Source organism: Balaenoptera borealis, assembly GCF_965194805.1.
Source record: "Balaenoptera borealis genome assembly, chromosome: 2".
Taxonomy (NCBI): domain Eukaryota; kingdom Metazoa; phylum Chordata; class Mammalia; order Artiodactyla; family Balaenopteridae; genus Balaenoptera; species Balaenoptera borealis.
In genome coordinates, this window is record NC_138867.1 from 155,162,799 (window position 1) to 155,180,918 (window position 18,120).

General features: G+C 44.8%; 1 protein-coding gene across 1 annotated transcript in view; it reads left to right on the plus strand.

Moving 5' to 3' along the window:
* The window catches only part of DOCK2 (dedicator of cytokinesis 2), a 426,319-nt gene that overhangs the window by 363,029 nt on the left and 45,170 nt on the right, over nucleotides 1-18,120 (plus strand). Inside the window, exons 34-38 of the mRNA XM_082378747.1 lie at nucleotides 1,064-1,149; nucleotides 7,951-8,107; nucleotides 10,160-10,200; nucleotides 14,318-14,408; nucleotides 15,039-15,158. Of these exons, the coding sequence (XP_082234873.1) occupies nucleotides 1,064-1,149; nucleotides 7,951-8,107; nucleotides 10,160-10,200; nucleotides 14,318-14,408; nucleotides 15,039-15,158 (495 nt within the window). The remainder of the gene's footprint in view (nucleotides 1-1,063; nucleotides 1,150-7,950; nucleotides 8,108-10,159; nucleotides 10,201-14,317; nucleotides 14,409-15,038; nucleotides 15,159-18,120) is intronic.

The following is an 18,120-nucleotide window of genomic DNA, read 5'->3' on the forward strand; positions in this document are numbered from 1 at the left end:
CAAGAGAGACAACAAATGGCTCTTCAAAATGTTGAACTCAACTGGGTGAAATGCTTCTTGACATTGAAAGTAGGAAGACAAAATACTCTCTGGCTTCAGTGTTACAAGATTTGGTGTGTAGGTGCATACTTACTTTCAGGTCACTTAGCTAGTCTGATCTCTGACCATTACAGTTGTCACCAGACTTGACTCTCTGAGGCATTAATTCATGTAAATATGACAGCTTCAGGTATGGCTGGATTCAGGAGCTCAAAAATGGCACCAGGTTTCAGTCTCTCTCCATCCCCTCCTCTCTGCTTTCCACTACATTGGTGTCATTCTCAGGCAGGCTCTTTCATTGTGGTCCTCTCCAGCAGCCCCGGGCTTACAACCTTCCATCTTCAAGTTAAGCAGAAAGACTTCTTTTTCCTAAGAGTGTCAACAAAACCTCAGATTTCAGTCTCACTGGCTTGATCTGGGCCTTAATTGTAGGGTCTGGATAATGAAAGATACTGATCAGGAGCTTGGCCTGTGTCATGTACCCACACCTAGAGCTAGGGAGGTATGATCAGCCCACCTGAGTCTCACAAACTGAGATTAGGGTTGATGTGATTACCAAAGTATAGAGAAAGGAATGCTAGGCAGGCAGAAATAATAGCTGTTCATGACAACATGCCATTCCCTGAAGAACAGTGCTCTGTCACATCCCTCAGTGCCTTTGCACATGTTATATACCCTCTGCTAAGAATGCCCATTCTCTTTCCATTCTCCTGCAAAATTTCAAGATAAACTTGAGAACAAGGTCAAATGACATGGGCTGTGAGCCTTCCCTGTAGACTTTCCTCTCTCTCTCTCCTATGCCCATCTCTCTGCTCCAGCACTTACCATCTATGGCTCTTCTCTGCTCTCCAGGAACTCCTAAAAGACACATGTAGTATCCTGTTCCATTTTGCACTCCCAGTGCTCAGCACCGAACCTGGGAGATGATATGTGCTCCCTAAGCTTTGGTTAAAAAAATGAATTGACTAATTTCAGCATTCAGCCTTCTAATGTTATTGTTGATTTTCATCTCCTACTTCTTCAGTTTGAAAATGAAATCATCCTCAAGCTGGACCACGAGGTGGAAGGGGGCCGAGGGGACGAGCAGTACATGCAGCTGCTGGAGTCGATGTAAGTTCAGTGCCCAGCATGGGAGGAGCCGGGAAGGTGGGCCCGAGGCCGGAGGGCTTAGGACTCCAGGGGGGCTCCAGTGGCTCTGTCCTCCCCTGGAGATAGGCTCATGGGTATTGGAGAGGCTCCATTTATTTATTTATTTATTTATTTTTAACTTTTTCTTTGATCCATGGCTATGTAGAGATGTGTTTCTTTTTTTTTTTTAATTTATTTATTATTTATTTTTGGCTGTGTTGGGTCTTCGTTTCTGTGCGAGGGCTTTCTCTAGTTGTGGCAAGCGGGGGCCACTCTTCATCGCGGTGCGCGGGCCTCTCACTGTCGCGGCCTCTCGTTGCGGAGCACAGGCTCCAGACGCGCAGGCTCAGTAGTTGTGGCTCACGGGCCTAGTTGCTCCGCGGCATGTGGGATCTTCCCAGACCAGGGAAGACAGGGCTCGAACCCATGTCCCCTGCATTGGCAGGCAGATTCTCAACCACTGCGCCACCAGGGAAGCCCGAGAGGCTCCATTTTTGGAAGAAATCTCACATCTCTCTCTGCAGTGGCTGTTTCTTTGATATTGATGGGACGGCTCAGATAAAAAGAAACTTTGCTGTGTTGGGGAGAGGGAAATAATCCACCAAAATGTTCACTTTTGTTATCTCTTAGCTGTGGAATAATTTTTGCTGTCTTTTCCTTTTTTCTTTCTCAATCTCTGACAGATATTGGTCACAACCAACATTTATAGAAACCACGCTAAGTGGTTTCCAATACAGGGAGAGCCCTGTATTGTCTCATTTAGTTGCGTTTTCTCTGTTTGATCCCATTTCACATAGGTGGCCCCCAAAGCTCAGGGAAATGTCTTGTCCGAGGAAACTAGGCCAAGCCAGTCAAGTGGACAAGCTGGGACTGAACCCAGCTCTGCTGGACTCCAGCGCACAGGCCTGGTGAGGCAGTGGGCGGCGGATAGCACCCAGGAGCACTGGCCTTGGACTCAGGACACTGTGTTGTTCTAACAGCTCGTTGAGATGTAATTCACATACCATACAGTTCACCTAAAGTGTAGAATTCAGTGGCTTTTAGTATATTCACAGAGCTGTGCAACCATTACCACAGTCAATTGTAGAACATTTTTGTTACCTCCCAAAAGAAAGCCCATACCCCTTAGCCATCATACCCTCCCCTTCTCTGGGGTTTCTATGGATGTGTCTATTCTGGACATTACATACAAATAGAATCATACGATACATGGTCCTCTGTGACTGGCTTCTTTCTCATAACATGTTCTCAGGGTTCACCCATGCTGTAACACGTGTAAGCATTTTACTTCTTTTTATTGCCAAATAATATTTCACTGTTTGGAAGTACCCCATTTTGTTTATTCATTCATCAGCGGTTGGATTTTTAGACTGTCTCCATTTCGGGCTATCAGGAATGATGCTACTTTGAGCATTCATATACAAATTTTTGTGTGAACACATGTTTACAGTCCTCTTGGGTGTATAACTAGGAGCGGAATTGCTGGGTCATATGGCAACTCTGTATTTAACCTTTTGAGGAACCATCAGACTGTTTTCCAAAGTGACTATACCAGTTACCTTCCTACCAGCAGTGTACAAGGGTTCCAATTTCTCCACATCCTTCTGAACACTTGTTAATATCCATCTTACTGATTATAGCCATCCTGTAATCAGTGTGAAATGAAATCTCATTGTCATTTCAGTTTGCATTTCCTACATGGCTAATGATGTTGAGCATCTTTTCATGTGCATATTGGCCATTAGCATATCGTTGGAGGAAGTCACTGGATTTTCATCTTGATTCCACCACTTAGCAGCTGCACAACTTTGGACCAATCATGCAACATCTTTGGCTTCAGTGTGCCCATCTGTAAAATGGGGATAATAAGCCTCCTATGGTTATATTGAAGAGTGAATAACTATAAAGCATGTGCACACAGCAGGTAGAAGCTCAGAAAATGTTCCTTGATCCCTCACCTAACTCCCAGTTTGTATCTCTGACACCATGATAAGAGTGAGGACTTCTCCCAAGGTTCAGGAATGTGACTCACACATCCCAAATTCCCTCTTAATTGTAGATTCCCTGATTTGTATGATCCTCTGATATATATCTGATCTTGAATTCTTTCCCCAGTCCTCTTGGAATATTTTAACTTTAACAACAAAAGCAGACTGAAGGTCTTGCTCTGACCCTCACAATGACCCTCTCTCCCCTGCCCAGCGGGCAGAGCCCAGTGGACAGAGTTGAGTCCCAGGCAGCACCGTCCCAGCTGCCCTCGCCCCCTCCTGTCACTGTGCACAACCACCACTAAACACCTAGAAAGCAAAGGCCACTGGGCTAGCGGAGAAACCCATCATCTCCTCCTCGGGTAGGTATCGAGACTGATTGTCCAGTGGGGAGATGACATTTTGCCTGAGTTAATGTTTTTCTTAAAGCTCAAGAAAGGAAGAATCTAAATATTGACCAGAAGTGAAACCAGGGCTGGTGCTGGCAGTTTCCATTTTTATAAGCGGATGGGGCCCTGCGGCCAGTCTTCAGATGATCAGCAGGATTTTCAAATCCTTCCTGAGCGATCATTTATAAAAGGAGTCCTTAGAGGTCAAGGAAATCAAAAACAGCTCATTATTTTTCTCCTGAAATAGAGGCGTGAATGATTTTTGCAAAACTAATCAAGCCCAACCTGAAGAGTCAGGACCCCATCAGAACATCCAGGGGCCAAGTCCCTGCTCCTTCCTTCCTTTTGACTTTCTGAGCCTCAGTTTCCTTATCTGCAAATTGGGGATAAAAATACCATCCAACTCCTAGTGTTTTTATTGAGAATAAACAAGACACATCATGAAAAGTGCTTAGCACAGTTTGTGACACCTTGTAGGTAATCTGGAAATAGTAGTTATTATTATCATTGATCAGGTGGATATGGATGTGATTATTTGAAGCCATGAGCCCACCTATCATTCCTCTTCCAGACTAGTCAACCTCAGCTCCTCTAACCCTTCTTCCCAGCCCCTCATTCAGGGCCTCCACTGATACATAGGGCCCACTCTGGGCAGACACAGTTCTGTGGGCACAGGGCTTGGTAACTGGATGGTGTTTCTGTGAATAGAGCAGGGCTTCCCTTCCGGTGGCAGCTGAAGCCCTGCGTCAAGGCACAAGGGTTAGGGCGTGAGGTGGTGCTGAGTTTCAGTATTCATGTGCTCTCATGCAGTGCACAGCCTTATACAGCATCCCCCTCCTCCCCATCCTTGGAGCCCACTCGCATTAGTCCACATCTGTCTTAAAGTGAGAGTCCCGTATTGAATGGAGTAATGAGACACATTCTACCCTCCTGTATTCCATCTGCCTGGGAATATTTCTAAAAGTGGCAAGGGGGCTGGAAGCCTGAAGGGGACAGAGAAGGTGTGTTCTGGGGCCTAGATCCCACTCAGACCAGTTCAGTTGAAAGGGGACCTGTCATAAGAAGCACACAATACATAGTTTTTAAAGGAATAAATGAAAAGTCCAGTTCCATAAGCGCTGACAAAGGTGTGGGTCAGGGCTCCCTCCCTCTGAAGGCCTCCCATACTGAATGCAGATCTGTTCGAGGGAGGTGTGAGCTCCAAGGCAGGAGCATAGATGCGGAGTGGCCAGTGCTCTGCCATCCCTCCTTCCACCGAGTGAGGGATTATTGCATCACTTCGAGAGTCTCCTAGCTCTTTTTCATTGCCACTTCCATTCCACTGTGGGACTCCAAGGAGAGGAACAGCTGTGTGACCTTGGCAGGATGGAGGTTAGAACTCAGCCCCATGGGCCTCGAGCCTAGCCCACAAATTGAGGGTGATAACAGTGCGTACCTCGAGAAGATTATGTGAGTGTTAAACAAGATAATCAGTAAAACCAGCTTAGCACAACACCTGGAACACAGGTACTCAATAAATGATAGTATCATGTATTACAGTTAGTTTTTATTTCTATATCCGCTTCCACTGCTAGACGGTGAACTCCTGGAGGTCAGTGAATTGCTAGTTCTGAGATCTCTGAATCCCTAGTTCCCAGAAGAGTACATGTTGAGTGCACAGATAGATGGATAGATGGATGGTGGACGGATGGGTGATTTCAAACCAATCTGCCCATCTACCTCTCCAACCCTAGACCATATGAGCAGTTTTCTTACCTTATGGCTAAAAAATAGATTAAGAAAGCCAAGACTTTGTTTTTCTCAACACTTGCTTCTCAAAGGACCAACCATATAGCATCACCTGCGAGCCTGTCAAAATGTAGAATCTCAGGCCTTACCCCAAACCTGCTGAATCAGAATCAATGAACACAGTGCCCGGTGAGTCCCATGCACACTGACGTCTGCAAAGCAGCAGACAAAACCAGTTGTTCTTAATATTGGCTGTGCATTGGAATCACCTGGAGAACTGAAAAAATAAAATACTGCTTCCTGGCTCCCATCCCCAAAGATACAAAGACATTGACCTAGAGTGGAGATTGAGCTTTGTAAAAGCTCCCCTTGTGATTCTACCATGCGACCAGGGCAGAGAGCCACTGGTCTGGCCACGCTCAGGCCCTCAGACGCCTTCTACCTGGGAGGCTGTGAGAAATCACACCCCAAACACTGGGACAGAGTTTCATTGCATCGTCATTTAAGATGGAAAGCAAGGCTGGAAGTGACCATCCCAGAAGGAGTTAGGCACAGCTGATGACTGAGCCAGACAGGCCTAAATCACAGGGCAATTTGCATCTCTCCTTGAGAGCCGGGAACAGGTGCTTCTTCCGTGGCGAAGATGGATTAGTCTGATCACAGCCACAGTTTGAGACATCGCGTCCTTGCAGCATGGCTTGGCTTCTGGGCAAAATGACCCTCCAGAGTCCTTGCCTTCCTCACCTTCCCCCTCCTAGGAGCTCTTGGGACTTATAAACTGCTATGGGCAGAGTAGGCAGAAACAGACATAGCCTGGGAAATGCTTGTCTACTCAAGATGCCCGAGAACACACCACAATGTTTCTCTGCGGAAAATACTGACCCGTGATTGTCTTGATTCCCAAGGTCACCACTTACTATCAGAATGATGCTGGGAAGGACATTTAACTTCTCTGGGCCTTGATTACCTCATCTGCAAAATGAGGGGAATAATTTTTACTTGCCAGAATGACTGTGATCATTTCTTTAGAAAAAGTGATTAGACAATGTCTGGTGGAGAATAAGTGATTAAGAAGTAGTCATTAACCAAAATTTTAATCCATCTGTCTCTCCCTACCTAGCCTGTGGGCTGCTTGAGGGTAGGCGTGATTCTTTTTATATTTCTTTTTTTTTTTTTTATATCTTTCTCCCCATCCCCGCCCTACACAATGCCTGGAATAGTGCCTAGCAGCTGATGGGTACTTAAGGAATGTCACTATTTTAATTTTTGTTTTTAAAATTTAGAATATTATTATTACAACAAATGTTGTAAATTGTTCAAATACTATATGCACATTTCAGTTGAAAAATGAGCATTGTCTTCCTCTATTCCACCACCTAGACCCCTTGTCAGAAGCAGCGTGCATTTAGTTCGGTGTTTATCCTTCCTGACCATATCTGTCACATTCATAAACACACAGAGACAAATAAAAGTAGACACACAGGGACTTCCCTGGCGGTGCAGTGGTTAAGAATCCTCCTGCCAATGCAGGGGACACGGGTTTGATCCCTGGTCTGGGAAGATCCCACATGCCGCGGAGCAACTACTGAGCCTGTGCTCTAGAGCCCGCGAGCCACAACTACTGAAGCCTGCTCGCCTAGAGCCCGTGCTCCACAACAAGAGAAGCCCCTGCTCGCCACAACTAGAGAAAGCCCGCGTGCAGCAATGAAGACCCAACACAGCCAAAAATAAATAAATAAATGAAATAAAATTTTTAAAAAGTAGACATGCACTTCCACTCACATATAGCATTTGGTGGTTGAGAGCAGATGCTGGAGCCAGACTGTTGTTATTTACCAACTGTGTGACCTTGGACAAGTTAGTTGACCTCTCTGTGCATTAATTTCCCCATCTGCAAACATCTTATTTCATAAGACTGTGATGGGAGATTAAATGAGGTAAAATTTGTAAGACGTTTAGAATAATGCCTGGGACGTGGTAGGTTCTTTGTGAGTTGGTTAAATAGAACATAAGGATTGTTCTGAGACTCACTTTTCTCAACTATACGTTTTATAGAGCTTTTTGTTTCAAAACATACTGATCTCATACTTTTTAATGACTTCATAGAGTCACATTTTGTGAATATGCTTTAACTGGACATTTAAGATAGTTCCAACTATTTCACTATTAGACACAATTTGTATGTACTGTAAATATATCCTTACATAGTTCTGGGATTATTTCTGTAAAATAGATTCCCCAAAGTAGAATTATTGGATCAAAGGATATGTACTTTTACAATTTTTACAGATATTGTGAAAATTGCTGCCCCAAAAAGTTGTACTGATTTACTCCCAATGTGGGTCTGTAAAGGTGACCATTTCTCCACACCATTGCCCACACTAGAAATTAATTTTTATTTTTTCTCATTTCGATGGTGGGGAAAAAGTTACTTTCTACACTATATGGGCAAATAAGTGTATAAATGAGTTAAGTGATTGAATAAAGGAACAAAATGAGCCAATGAACCAGGGGAACTTGGATACACCGGTTTGTTTGGCTTGTACTCCACCCTTCCCGAGCCCCGCCCCCGACTCGCAGCCCCGCCCCCGACTCGCAGCCCCGCCCCCAACCCCTGACCCCGAGCAGGCTCTTTCTCCCTCGGCCTCGAGCTCACTGCCCTCCTGTCTGTGCCGCAGCCTGATGGAGTGTGCTGCAGAACACCCAACTATCTCCAAGTCCGTGGAGAACTTTGTGAACCTGGTCAAAGGCCTCCTGGAGAAGCTGCTGGATTACCGGGGCGTGATGACGGACGAGAGCAAAGACAACCGCATGAGCTGCACCGTGAACCTGCTGGTATGTGCGGCTCTCCCCATTTTGAGTCAGATCGTAGTTTTGGGAGCAGGTCTGGCTTTGGGTTCCACTATGGCTCTGGATAGGGAAGCAGCACGAAGGGCTTTAGAAATCACAAACGTGAGAGTGTCCTTGCCCTGACATCTGCTAGCTCTGTGCCTTGAAGTCAATCATTTCACGTTCCCTGTGCCTCAGTTTATCATACATATGAAATGGGAATGACTATAGTTGGCTCTCCCTATCCAAGCGTTCGGCATTTGCTGATCCAACTACAGATTGAAAATATTCAGGAAAAAAAAATCCACAAAGTTCCAAAAAGCAAAACTTGAATTTGCTGCATGCTGGCCACTATTTACATAGCATTTACATTGGATTTACAGCTCTTTACGTAGCATTTACATTGTTTAAGTAATTATAAGTAATCTAGAGGTGATTTAAAGTATATGGATGTGCGTAGGTTATATGCAAATTCTATGCCATTGTATTTAAGGGACTTGAGCATCCTCAGATTTTGGCGTCTGTGAGGGTCCTGGGACCAATCCCCTGCCATTCCCAGTGTTCCAGAAATATAAATCCTGTCCCCGTAGTTCTGTTGTGTGTCTTCTGTTTACCCTAAGTGGACTCTTTTTTTTTTTTTATTCTATAGTTAAAATACACTTCCTCTTCAGTGATTTGAAAATGACTAACACATCTGTAATGAATGCTGAAGTCATTACAATTCAGCGACATTATGTTAAATGTATTTTTTTTTGAATTTTTGAATTTTATTTATTTTTTTATACAGCAGGTTCTCATTAGTGATCCATTTTATACTCATCAGTGTATACATGTCAATCCCAATCGCCCAATTCATCACACCACCACCACCACCCCCCGCCGCTTTCCCCCCTTGATGTCCATATGTTTGTTCTCTACATCTGTGTCTCAGTTTCTGCCCTGCAAACCGGTTCATCTGTACCATTTTTCTAGGTTCCCTAAGTGGCCTCTTTTTAAACAGCCCAGATATTGCCATTGATTTTCTGAAATGCTAAGGGGAGTTGAAAACTCCTGATTACAGCAGAAAGGAATTCATTGCTAATAACTCCACAAGGCCCAATTTACATAAAGAGCACGAAGAGGAGTTTTCCAGGAGTTTAGCAGTTTCTCTCTTTGGAGAGGTAGAAGTTGGTTGAAGAAACTGACCTTCAACTGTCAGAATCTGACCTGGGAGAAAGTTGGGGCAGGCAGGTCTATAAGCAGTTAGACTCTGCTAGATTTTGGTGTGTGGCTTAAACACGGTATCAGGGAGAAGAACAGGATGGGGCGGGTGTGTCTGGAGGTCTAGTATGGCTCTGCCACCCGCTGACTATGCCCTGGAACACCTGGAACACATCACCTCGCCCTCTCGGAGCCTCAGGTGCACATGGGTGCATTGAATTAAACCTGGGTTTTCTCAAAGTGTGGCTCAAGGATCAGGTCCTGACCTCTTGGCTCAAAATCTGTAAGGACTTGTTTTAAACTGCACAGGATTCCAGGACAACTGGTCTGCATGAGCCCTGAGCTGGAATAGGTATTGCCTGGCGTAAATGTTTTTGACTGTGGAATCTCAGCATAACTTCTGATAGTTCTGCACTATCAGAAGTTATGATCTGTTATCATCACTGGGATCTGTTGTGATTACTGTTACTCTGATTATTGCTATTACTCTGATTCCAACTCAGTTCTGCCTGAGCGCAGGGTCTGAGCTTTTAAAGATCAAGCTGGGCTGCCTTTCATAGTAGACTTTGTCAAAGTAAACGGCCTCAACCTTGGCATCCCTCAGTGCAGCAAATAGCTGGATTGCACCCCCTGATGTGATGGCTGAGATACTTCCTCTGTCCCTTTATAGTCTAAGGATCAGGGAAGTGACTTTCAAGGCAGAATAAGCTGTTTGATGCATTCAGGAAAGTAAATTTCTTGCTCCCATCTCGCCCAGATAGTACCTAGCAATTTCCTCTCATCTTCATCACAATGCCCTCCACCCCTGCCGCTCGGCAAAGAAAAAAACCTCATCACTGTTTTTCCTCCTTTATCTAGAATTTCTACAAAGATAATAATCGGGAAGAGATGTACATAAGGTAAGATTTTTATTTTCTAAAACCCAGGCCTGCTGTGTCACTCTCCTGCTCAATATCCATCGATGGCTCCCGCTGCCTTTAGCGTAGAGTTTAAGCATATCTTGTGGACACTCAGACCCTCTATGTTCTGATTCCTATCAAGCTCCCCAGATTCAACTCCTTCCATCTCCTACAGTCAGCCCCCCAAATCCACTTGGAGTTCTCTGACCTGCCATGCTGTTTTGCTGTGGATTGAGCAGGTGAATTGCACTTGCGTTTGTTACAAGATTGGCATGCGAAGCCCTAGTCCAGGGTTGGTAGTTAGAACATCCGCCAGCCCAGCTTTGAAGGGAAAAAAATACCAAGATGTATGATGCCCGCTTCTTTGTAGGCATTTAAAAGATATGTATTTGAACATCATATGAAAGATTTTGGGGGGACATTCAGCTGAAGCAAAGAACTGCCTTGCCAGTGTGTCTCAGAATCTCATGTTTTTCCTCCAGAGTTTTTTTTATTGGTACTTTTACTCATTACAAAAATAATACATACTTATTACCAAAAAAACCTCATAAAATACAGACAAGCAAAACAAAAAATGAAATAAACTCCCATAATCTATACATATTCCCAGACCTTTTTATATTTATGTTTATATATAGATCAAATTCTATGCATGCCTAGTTTCTGCAAAAATGGGATCATATTGCTCATAATTTATTCTTTGCTTGACAAGAATTCCATGTCAACAGAAGTATTTCAACATAATTTTTAATGAAACTATAGAATTCCCTTTCCAGAATATACCATAATTTATATAGCCAATCCTATGTTGTTGAATATTTAGGTTATTTCCAACTTTTTTCTATCATAAATAGCACAATGACAAAATTCTTGGACATATATATATCTTTATGCATCTCCTATGAGACAAAAGCCTGCAAAGTGGAATTGACTGTAAGGTTAACGACCAAGGCCCTTTCAAGGCTTTTGACACGTTCTGTCAAAGACCGGAGACTCCAAGTCCAAATTCACTCTGCAAAATACTGCAAATAGTTTTAGGTACTTAGTTTAGCATTATTCCAGAAATAAGAACTATCATTTGGAAAAAAGATAATTCCATAGGTTGTCCTGAGCTTGGTTAGTTTTTATAACATCACTAGACATGACTTATTGTAGTAGCATAGCGCTTTGGATCCAAAGGGCCTGGGGGGCTTTACCTTTTTTCCTCTGTGACCCTGGATAAATCACTCAGTGTCTTCGGGCTGAGGTTTCCCCATGTAGAATGTTTCATTCTGTTCTGAGGATTAAATGAGATGCTACAGGTAAAGTGCCTGGCACATGGTTCTCTCCCCCAACATCTTTTCTTTTCTTCCCATTTTAGAAACACAGATGGGGAATCCCAGATTTCCATAAGTTTTGGAGATGTGAATCCTATAGTAATCTAGGAAAGCCACATTTGCCTAAACCAGACGTTGTAAACAGGATATAGTATGAAAATCTGTCCTATTTGGCAGGCATAGTATTTAAAAACATTTTTAATTGGTTGCCAAATTTTAAAAATCTAGAGATGTTACATAGAAATCAAAATTTCCCTCTTCTGAAAAACTCAGAAGGTATGGCAACACTGGGCCCTCATCCTGTCCTGACAACCACTGCCTAGGCTAGGTGGTGGTGGCCCCTTTAGACGGGGGCAGGAGTGCTCTGGTCATGACATCGTTTCCACTCCCCATTGAACTTCATCCCATCCACCTCACTCAAGCTGCCCACCTGGCATCTGTTTGCATTCAAACCCCTAGTCGGGCCCATCAGGGTGTCTTCCATTGGGCTCTGTAGTTGATCACCAAACCCTGGAGTTGACAAAGGATAGGAGGGGGTGCCTTGGCCAATAAAGGAGTTGAAAGCAGCAGGGAAGCTCTCCCTCTGACTACTCTCTTCAAGTTTTTTGGACCCAGTCATCAGGAATCTAAGAGACCAAGGCCAGGAAGGTGGAGGTAAGACAGGATTTGACCATGTACGCAGGGGTTTTTAAAGGTTGACCGCAGGCTCAACACTCCTTACATACATGCCACGTGGAGTTTCACTGATAGCTCTGTTGATCAGCAGAAAGTTAAGGCAGCAAGAGTGACTGTAGAGGCAGAAATAGCTGGTGTCAAAACCTGGTTCTATCTATTTCTAGCTCTATCTACTCTAGTGTAGGTCTCAGTTTTCTTACCTATAAAAGAATTGTTGGGAGGATGAATTGATATAATATATAAAGCACCCATTAGTAGAATGAATGAATGAATGAAGAATCTCTCTGGGATGCTCCCGCACTCATCCTCTTACCTTGGGATCCCAGCCCAACTGTCACACTAGGGGAACCTTTCTAGAAGCCGTACCTGGATGAGTCCTGCTCTCATAGTACCATAGACCTCTCCTTCACAGCATTGATCACAGCCTGTATTTTTACAATTACTTATTTGATTATTTGATTGATGCCTGTCCCTTTTCCTAAATTATAAATCCCAAACCCTGAGAATGGCATCTGCTTTTGCCACCATTTATCTCTAATGCCTGGTACAGCCTGTGTGCTCAGTACAACTTTGCTGATTGAATAAATAAATGAGCAAAAGGTCAGTAGCTCATTAGTTATCAGAAACCACTAATTGAACTTTCTTCCCCTTAAAATCTTTGGCAGTCCCTACCCTGAGTTCAGGCAGCCTCCATTTGGCCCTCTGGCCACGTTTTATGTAGCCAGGGACATTAAGCTCTAGCTCCTCCTTGGGTGACATTCTAAGCAGAAAGCTTTCTTATAAAAGGAATCTAAGCCTGAGCATTGAGACTTGCTTTGAGTACAGATGCTTGAGAAGCCCTTTGTTCCCTGTAGTTAGATAACCAAGGCAGAATATTGGCATGGTTACAGACAGCACCTTTCCTCTTGGAGGAAGGACCAAGGGCATCACATCACAGCATCTTCCCTTCACCAAATTACTAAGAGCTGGGTTTAAATAAATGCTCCTGATGACATGCAAGTCACCAAAGCAGTGTGTTTTTTTTTTTGGCTCTGGATTCTGTTTCCAACAGTAGCAGGAGGGAATGTTTTGTAGAATAACGTGGTTCACAATGATAATAGATAATAGCTGTCACTGCTCAGCACTGGCTACGGGCTAATCACTTTCAGTGCGTGCTCGCATTTATTAGCAGCAGTGCAGGCTGTCATTCGCAGAGCCTTTTATATATGATCTGCTTGTCCCTTTATAGGCCCAGCAACTCTATAGGTAGGTTCTGTGAGCACTGCCATTTTACAGATGAGCAAACTAAGGCACAGAGAAGTGAATTCGCTGCCCCTTAATACTTGTTATGTATCAAGTAATTGATGTAAGCTCCCTTCCTTTGTTCTTGCCCTATTCTTAACACCTTTCAACTGTAGACTCATTCTAGGATTCAGAACTGGATTGTCACATTGGAAAACGGTGGGAGATGGGAATGTGATTACAGTTGAATAGTAGATTCTCTCTGCTGACAGCTCCAGGCCTCCACGTGAATATCCAATCTCTAGCCCCTGGTCCACTTCCTTTTCTTATCAGAAAATTCAGTTCCTTTACATCTAGAGAGCATTGAAGAGAGGGTGGGAGTTGCCATTTACAGTGCTGTGGCTTGTCCATGCCCTTGGAGTCGTACAATGATTAGAGCATACGCCCTGAAGGCAGTTAGACTGGGATCACGTTCCAGTTCTTCATTCATTAGCACATGACCTCTGACAAGCTATTTATTTCTCCTTCCCTGATTTCCCTTACTTGTTGTATTGCACTGGGCAGAGTCTTCAGTATCAAGTTGAATACTGGCTGGAATGTTACCTAACTTCTCCAGGCCAGAATTTTCTTATCTGTAAATGAGAATTCTCAGTGGACCTATTTTACAGGATTGTCAGACAGATTAAATGATCTGAGGCATTTAAAATACTTAGCATGATTCCCGTCATACACTAAATGCCCCACGAGTGCTAGGTGCTAATCATTGTCACCCATGCGAGTCTAGATAGAGGGAATGGAGGACTCCCTTGTGACTCCAAGAGGTACCCAGTTGTTCTTTCTTGCCTGGCCCTACCACCTGCCTGCTTATTATTGCACCTGGTGATTTAGCATATTTCCCCAAACAGGTACCTGTACAAACTCCGCGACCTTCACCTGGACTGTGAAAATTACACAGAGGCTGCCTATACACTCCTTCTCCACACCTGGCTTCTCAAGGTACTGCCTTTCCAGTAAAGGGGCTTCATGCTGGGATCCCCATGGAGCCCTCACAGCAAGTTGAAGAGTTAAAAAAAAAAAAAGAAAAAGAATTAGCCAAATAAATTTTGTTTTGTTCTGTGTCCCCAAACTCTTAACCTGGCAGGTTACTTTTCTGCACTGCTTTGTCTGGTCACATAAGGTTTCTAGTGACCTTCACATTCAGCAGCAACAACAACACCCGAGATACGTCTTGCAGTTTTACATAACATTCAAACTGTTTTATATAACATCCAAACATCAACTGTAAATCATTAGCATGCCCTGTGAGCTGTTTTTCTTCTCTTGAAAGTGCTGCTGGAGCAGGACAAAGTCTGAAAGATTTCCTTTGGCTTTTGAAGTGCTGAGACCATGTCTTGCAGGGTTTCAGAGAAAAATCCTACAAGCCATACACATGAACCAATGGAGAGTCAAATAAGTGTAACTCCACAGAAATGAGGCGCTTCCCGTGGAAACTGCAGACCAGCATCTCTCTGATTGACACTCAGGGCGACAAGGAGGCCGGCAGGGATGTTTGCAGGGCTTCCTCCCACTCCTCAGCAGTAGGGGAGACACCTGCCCCAGGTGACTGTGTGTGTCCTCTCTCCGCAGTGGTCAGATGAACAGTGTGCATCGCAGGTCATGCAGACAGGCCAGCAGCACCCCCAGACCCACCGACAGCTGAAAGAGACGCTGTACGAGATCATCATAGGCTACTTTGACAAAGGAAAGGTAATTGGTCCCTGCCCTTCCTCTCAACGTGGAAACCCTAGCTACCAGAAAGGACTGTTCTCTCCCATATTTTACACCCAATCCATCTGCAGGTCTGGTCAGCTCTCCCGCCCGACCCTAAGTCTGATCACTTCTCTCCATCTCCATTCCTTCCACCTCCATTCAAGGCACCAACATTGCTCACCTGGACACTCAGTGAATCCTAAGCAATCTCCCTGCATCCTCTGTTCCCCCCAACAGATCATCCTCCATATGGGAAACGGTGATCGTAAAACATGCATTGGATCACGCCATTGTCCTGCTTACAGTCATCTCAAATGGCTCTCCCAATCCACTTAGAACAAATTACACAATCCCTCCCATGACCCATGAGGCCCCACACGAGCTGTCCCCTGACTACTTCTCTCATTTCATCTCTGTCAGGCTCCCTTTTGCTCACATGCTCTATGCCAAGTTCTTTTCCACCTCAGGGCCTTTGCACTTGCTTTTCCCAGCTTAGAACATTTCTGCTCCATATCTTACCATGGCCAGCTCCTTCTCACAGCTCAGGGTTTTGCCCAAGCAAAGGATGTCATGTCCTGAAGGAGGCCTTCCCAGACCACCTGAGACACAGCAGCACTCCTGCCCTGAGTCACTCTTATTGACTTATCTTCAAAGTACTTATCACTATCAGACATGACCTTGATCATTTTGTTTTTACTTGCTCATGTCTGGCTCCCCACTTTAGAAGGCCGTGAGCACAGAGACTTGCCTTGTCCGCTGCTGAGTGCCCTGTAGCTAGCACAGAGCCTTACATATGGGGCCCAGTAGATATATATCGAGTAACTTAATTAATTGAATGTATGAATGACATCATGGTACCATCATTGATCTCTAAACAGCAAGAACAGGATGTTTTGTTGGGTTAGGTCTGGAGGTTGGCCAGACCAGCTACTGCCCATCCTCCAGTCTCCAGTAGACCTTCAGGAAACACCAACCCAAATGCTGTAGGAAACGTAGCATGGTGGTTAAGTGCTCAGGCTCTGGGTTTCAAGCCTTGTTCCTCTACCACCGACAATCTCCTTGGCCTTTCAGAGATTCCAATTCCCCATCCATAATAGTGGGACATTAACAGTACGTAATTCCTAGTTGCATTGTGAAAATTAGGTGAGAAAATGCATGTAGAGCACCTAACATAGGACCTGGTACATAGTAGTAGCTTGTTAAATTTTAACTGTCATCATTATTACCTACTCTGCCCTCGAGGCCCCAGTTGACTGGCCACTTCCTCTGTCAAGTTTTTCTTGAGTCCTCCAGCTTCCGTACAGCTCTGCCTCTCCTCTGAATGGCAAGGCCTCTTACAGTTCATCAAGACACAATTTAATACTTAATTTTGGCCTGCTCTGTCACTGCAGTTCATTGCATCTGTCTTAGTCTGATCTTCCCACCTTCCCTGGAAAGATAAAATGAGGTAATGTCTGTGGAAGGGCTTATAAATTCCCAGGAGCTGAGCAGTTGGAGAACACTGTCTTTATAATTTACAATTATAAGCCTCTTGAGGCCAGAGGCTCTGCCATCCCTGGAACCTCCTGTCCTGCTGACTTGATGTCAGAGCTTACTCTTGGTTTATGAGCTAAGTCGGTCACAGTGTGAAAGCCCCAAAAGGACATGTCAAGCCTTGTCCTCTGCCAACTCTCCAGTTCAACCGACTCTGCGCTGAGCAGAGAGGAAAAAGGCATAATCCCCAGTGTCAAGGGGCTTATTATCTAGTGGGCAAAGCAGACATACCGATTATCATCTTTTTTTGCACACAACCCTTTGGTGTTGTGCAATAACGGGGGAAGGAGGCGGGAACAGGTGGTATTAAAGTACTTTGGGAGCAGAGAGGAGGGGCAGATGGGTATAGCTCACCCTGAAAGTCACTGCTGTCGTAGCTTCTAGAATGAAGCCCAAACTCTTTAGCATCCCTTTAACTTCCTTTCCCCATATCTCCCCTCATGGAGACTCATTGATCTAGACACACACAATGACTTTCTACTCCATAAGTCCATCTGTCATTACCTGGTGGACTCCTCTACATCCCTCAAAACCCAACTAGTACATCTGTTTATGTGTGTGCTTTACCCACTTCTATTTCATGAAAGCAGAGACTGTGTCTTGTCCATTTTTATCACTGTTCCGTCAGTGTATACCATGCCCAGAAGCCAGCAGATGCTCAGTAACTAATGTATGAGACTCAGGGATCAGGGACTGTCAGAGGTCTTAGTGACCACATGGGCAGACCTGAAGGAAATTCCAGGTATCTGACTCCTTGCCTGTCCCCCTCCTTGGCCCCTTAGTGATCTCTTAACACATGGGGAGAGTATTTCTGGCATATTATGGTGGGAAGTTGGCAAAGACCTCCACTTGAGCTAAACAGACCCCTGGCCTGGCCTGAGGGTTTTAAAGAAAGCCCCAGGGACTTCCCTGGTGGCACAGTGGTTGAGAATCCGCCTGCCAGTGCAGGGTACATGGGTTCGATCCCTGGTCCGGGGAGATCCCACATGGGGTGGAGCAGCTAAGCCCGTGTGCTACAACTACTGAGCCTGCGCTCTAGAGCCCTTGAGCCACGACTACTGAGCCCACGCGCCACAACTTCTGAAGCCCACGTGCCTAGAGCCCGTGCTCCGCAACAAGAGAAGCCACCGCAGTGAGAAGCCCGCGCACTGCAACAAAGAGTAGCCCCCGCTCACCGCAATTAGAGAAAACCCACGCTCAGCAACGAAGACACAACGCAGCCAAAAAAAAAAAAAAAAAAAAGCCCCAGCCCAGCCTGGTCTGTGGACTTGATTCCTCCTGGCACATAAAGCATTTTTATGCTGCTCACTAAGCTGTCCATGGGTTTACAGCCGTGGCTCCTCCACTCAGCACTTGCCTTTATTTATTTTTATGCTTGGATGCAGAGAGAGCACTTTTGCGACAAAGCACACACTGTGTTTTGGCA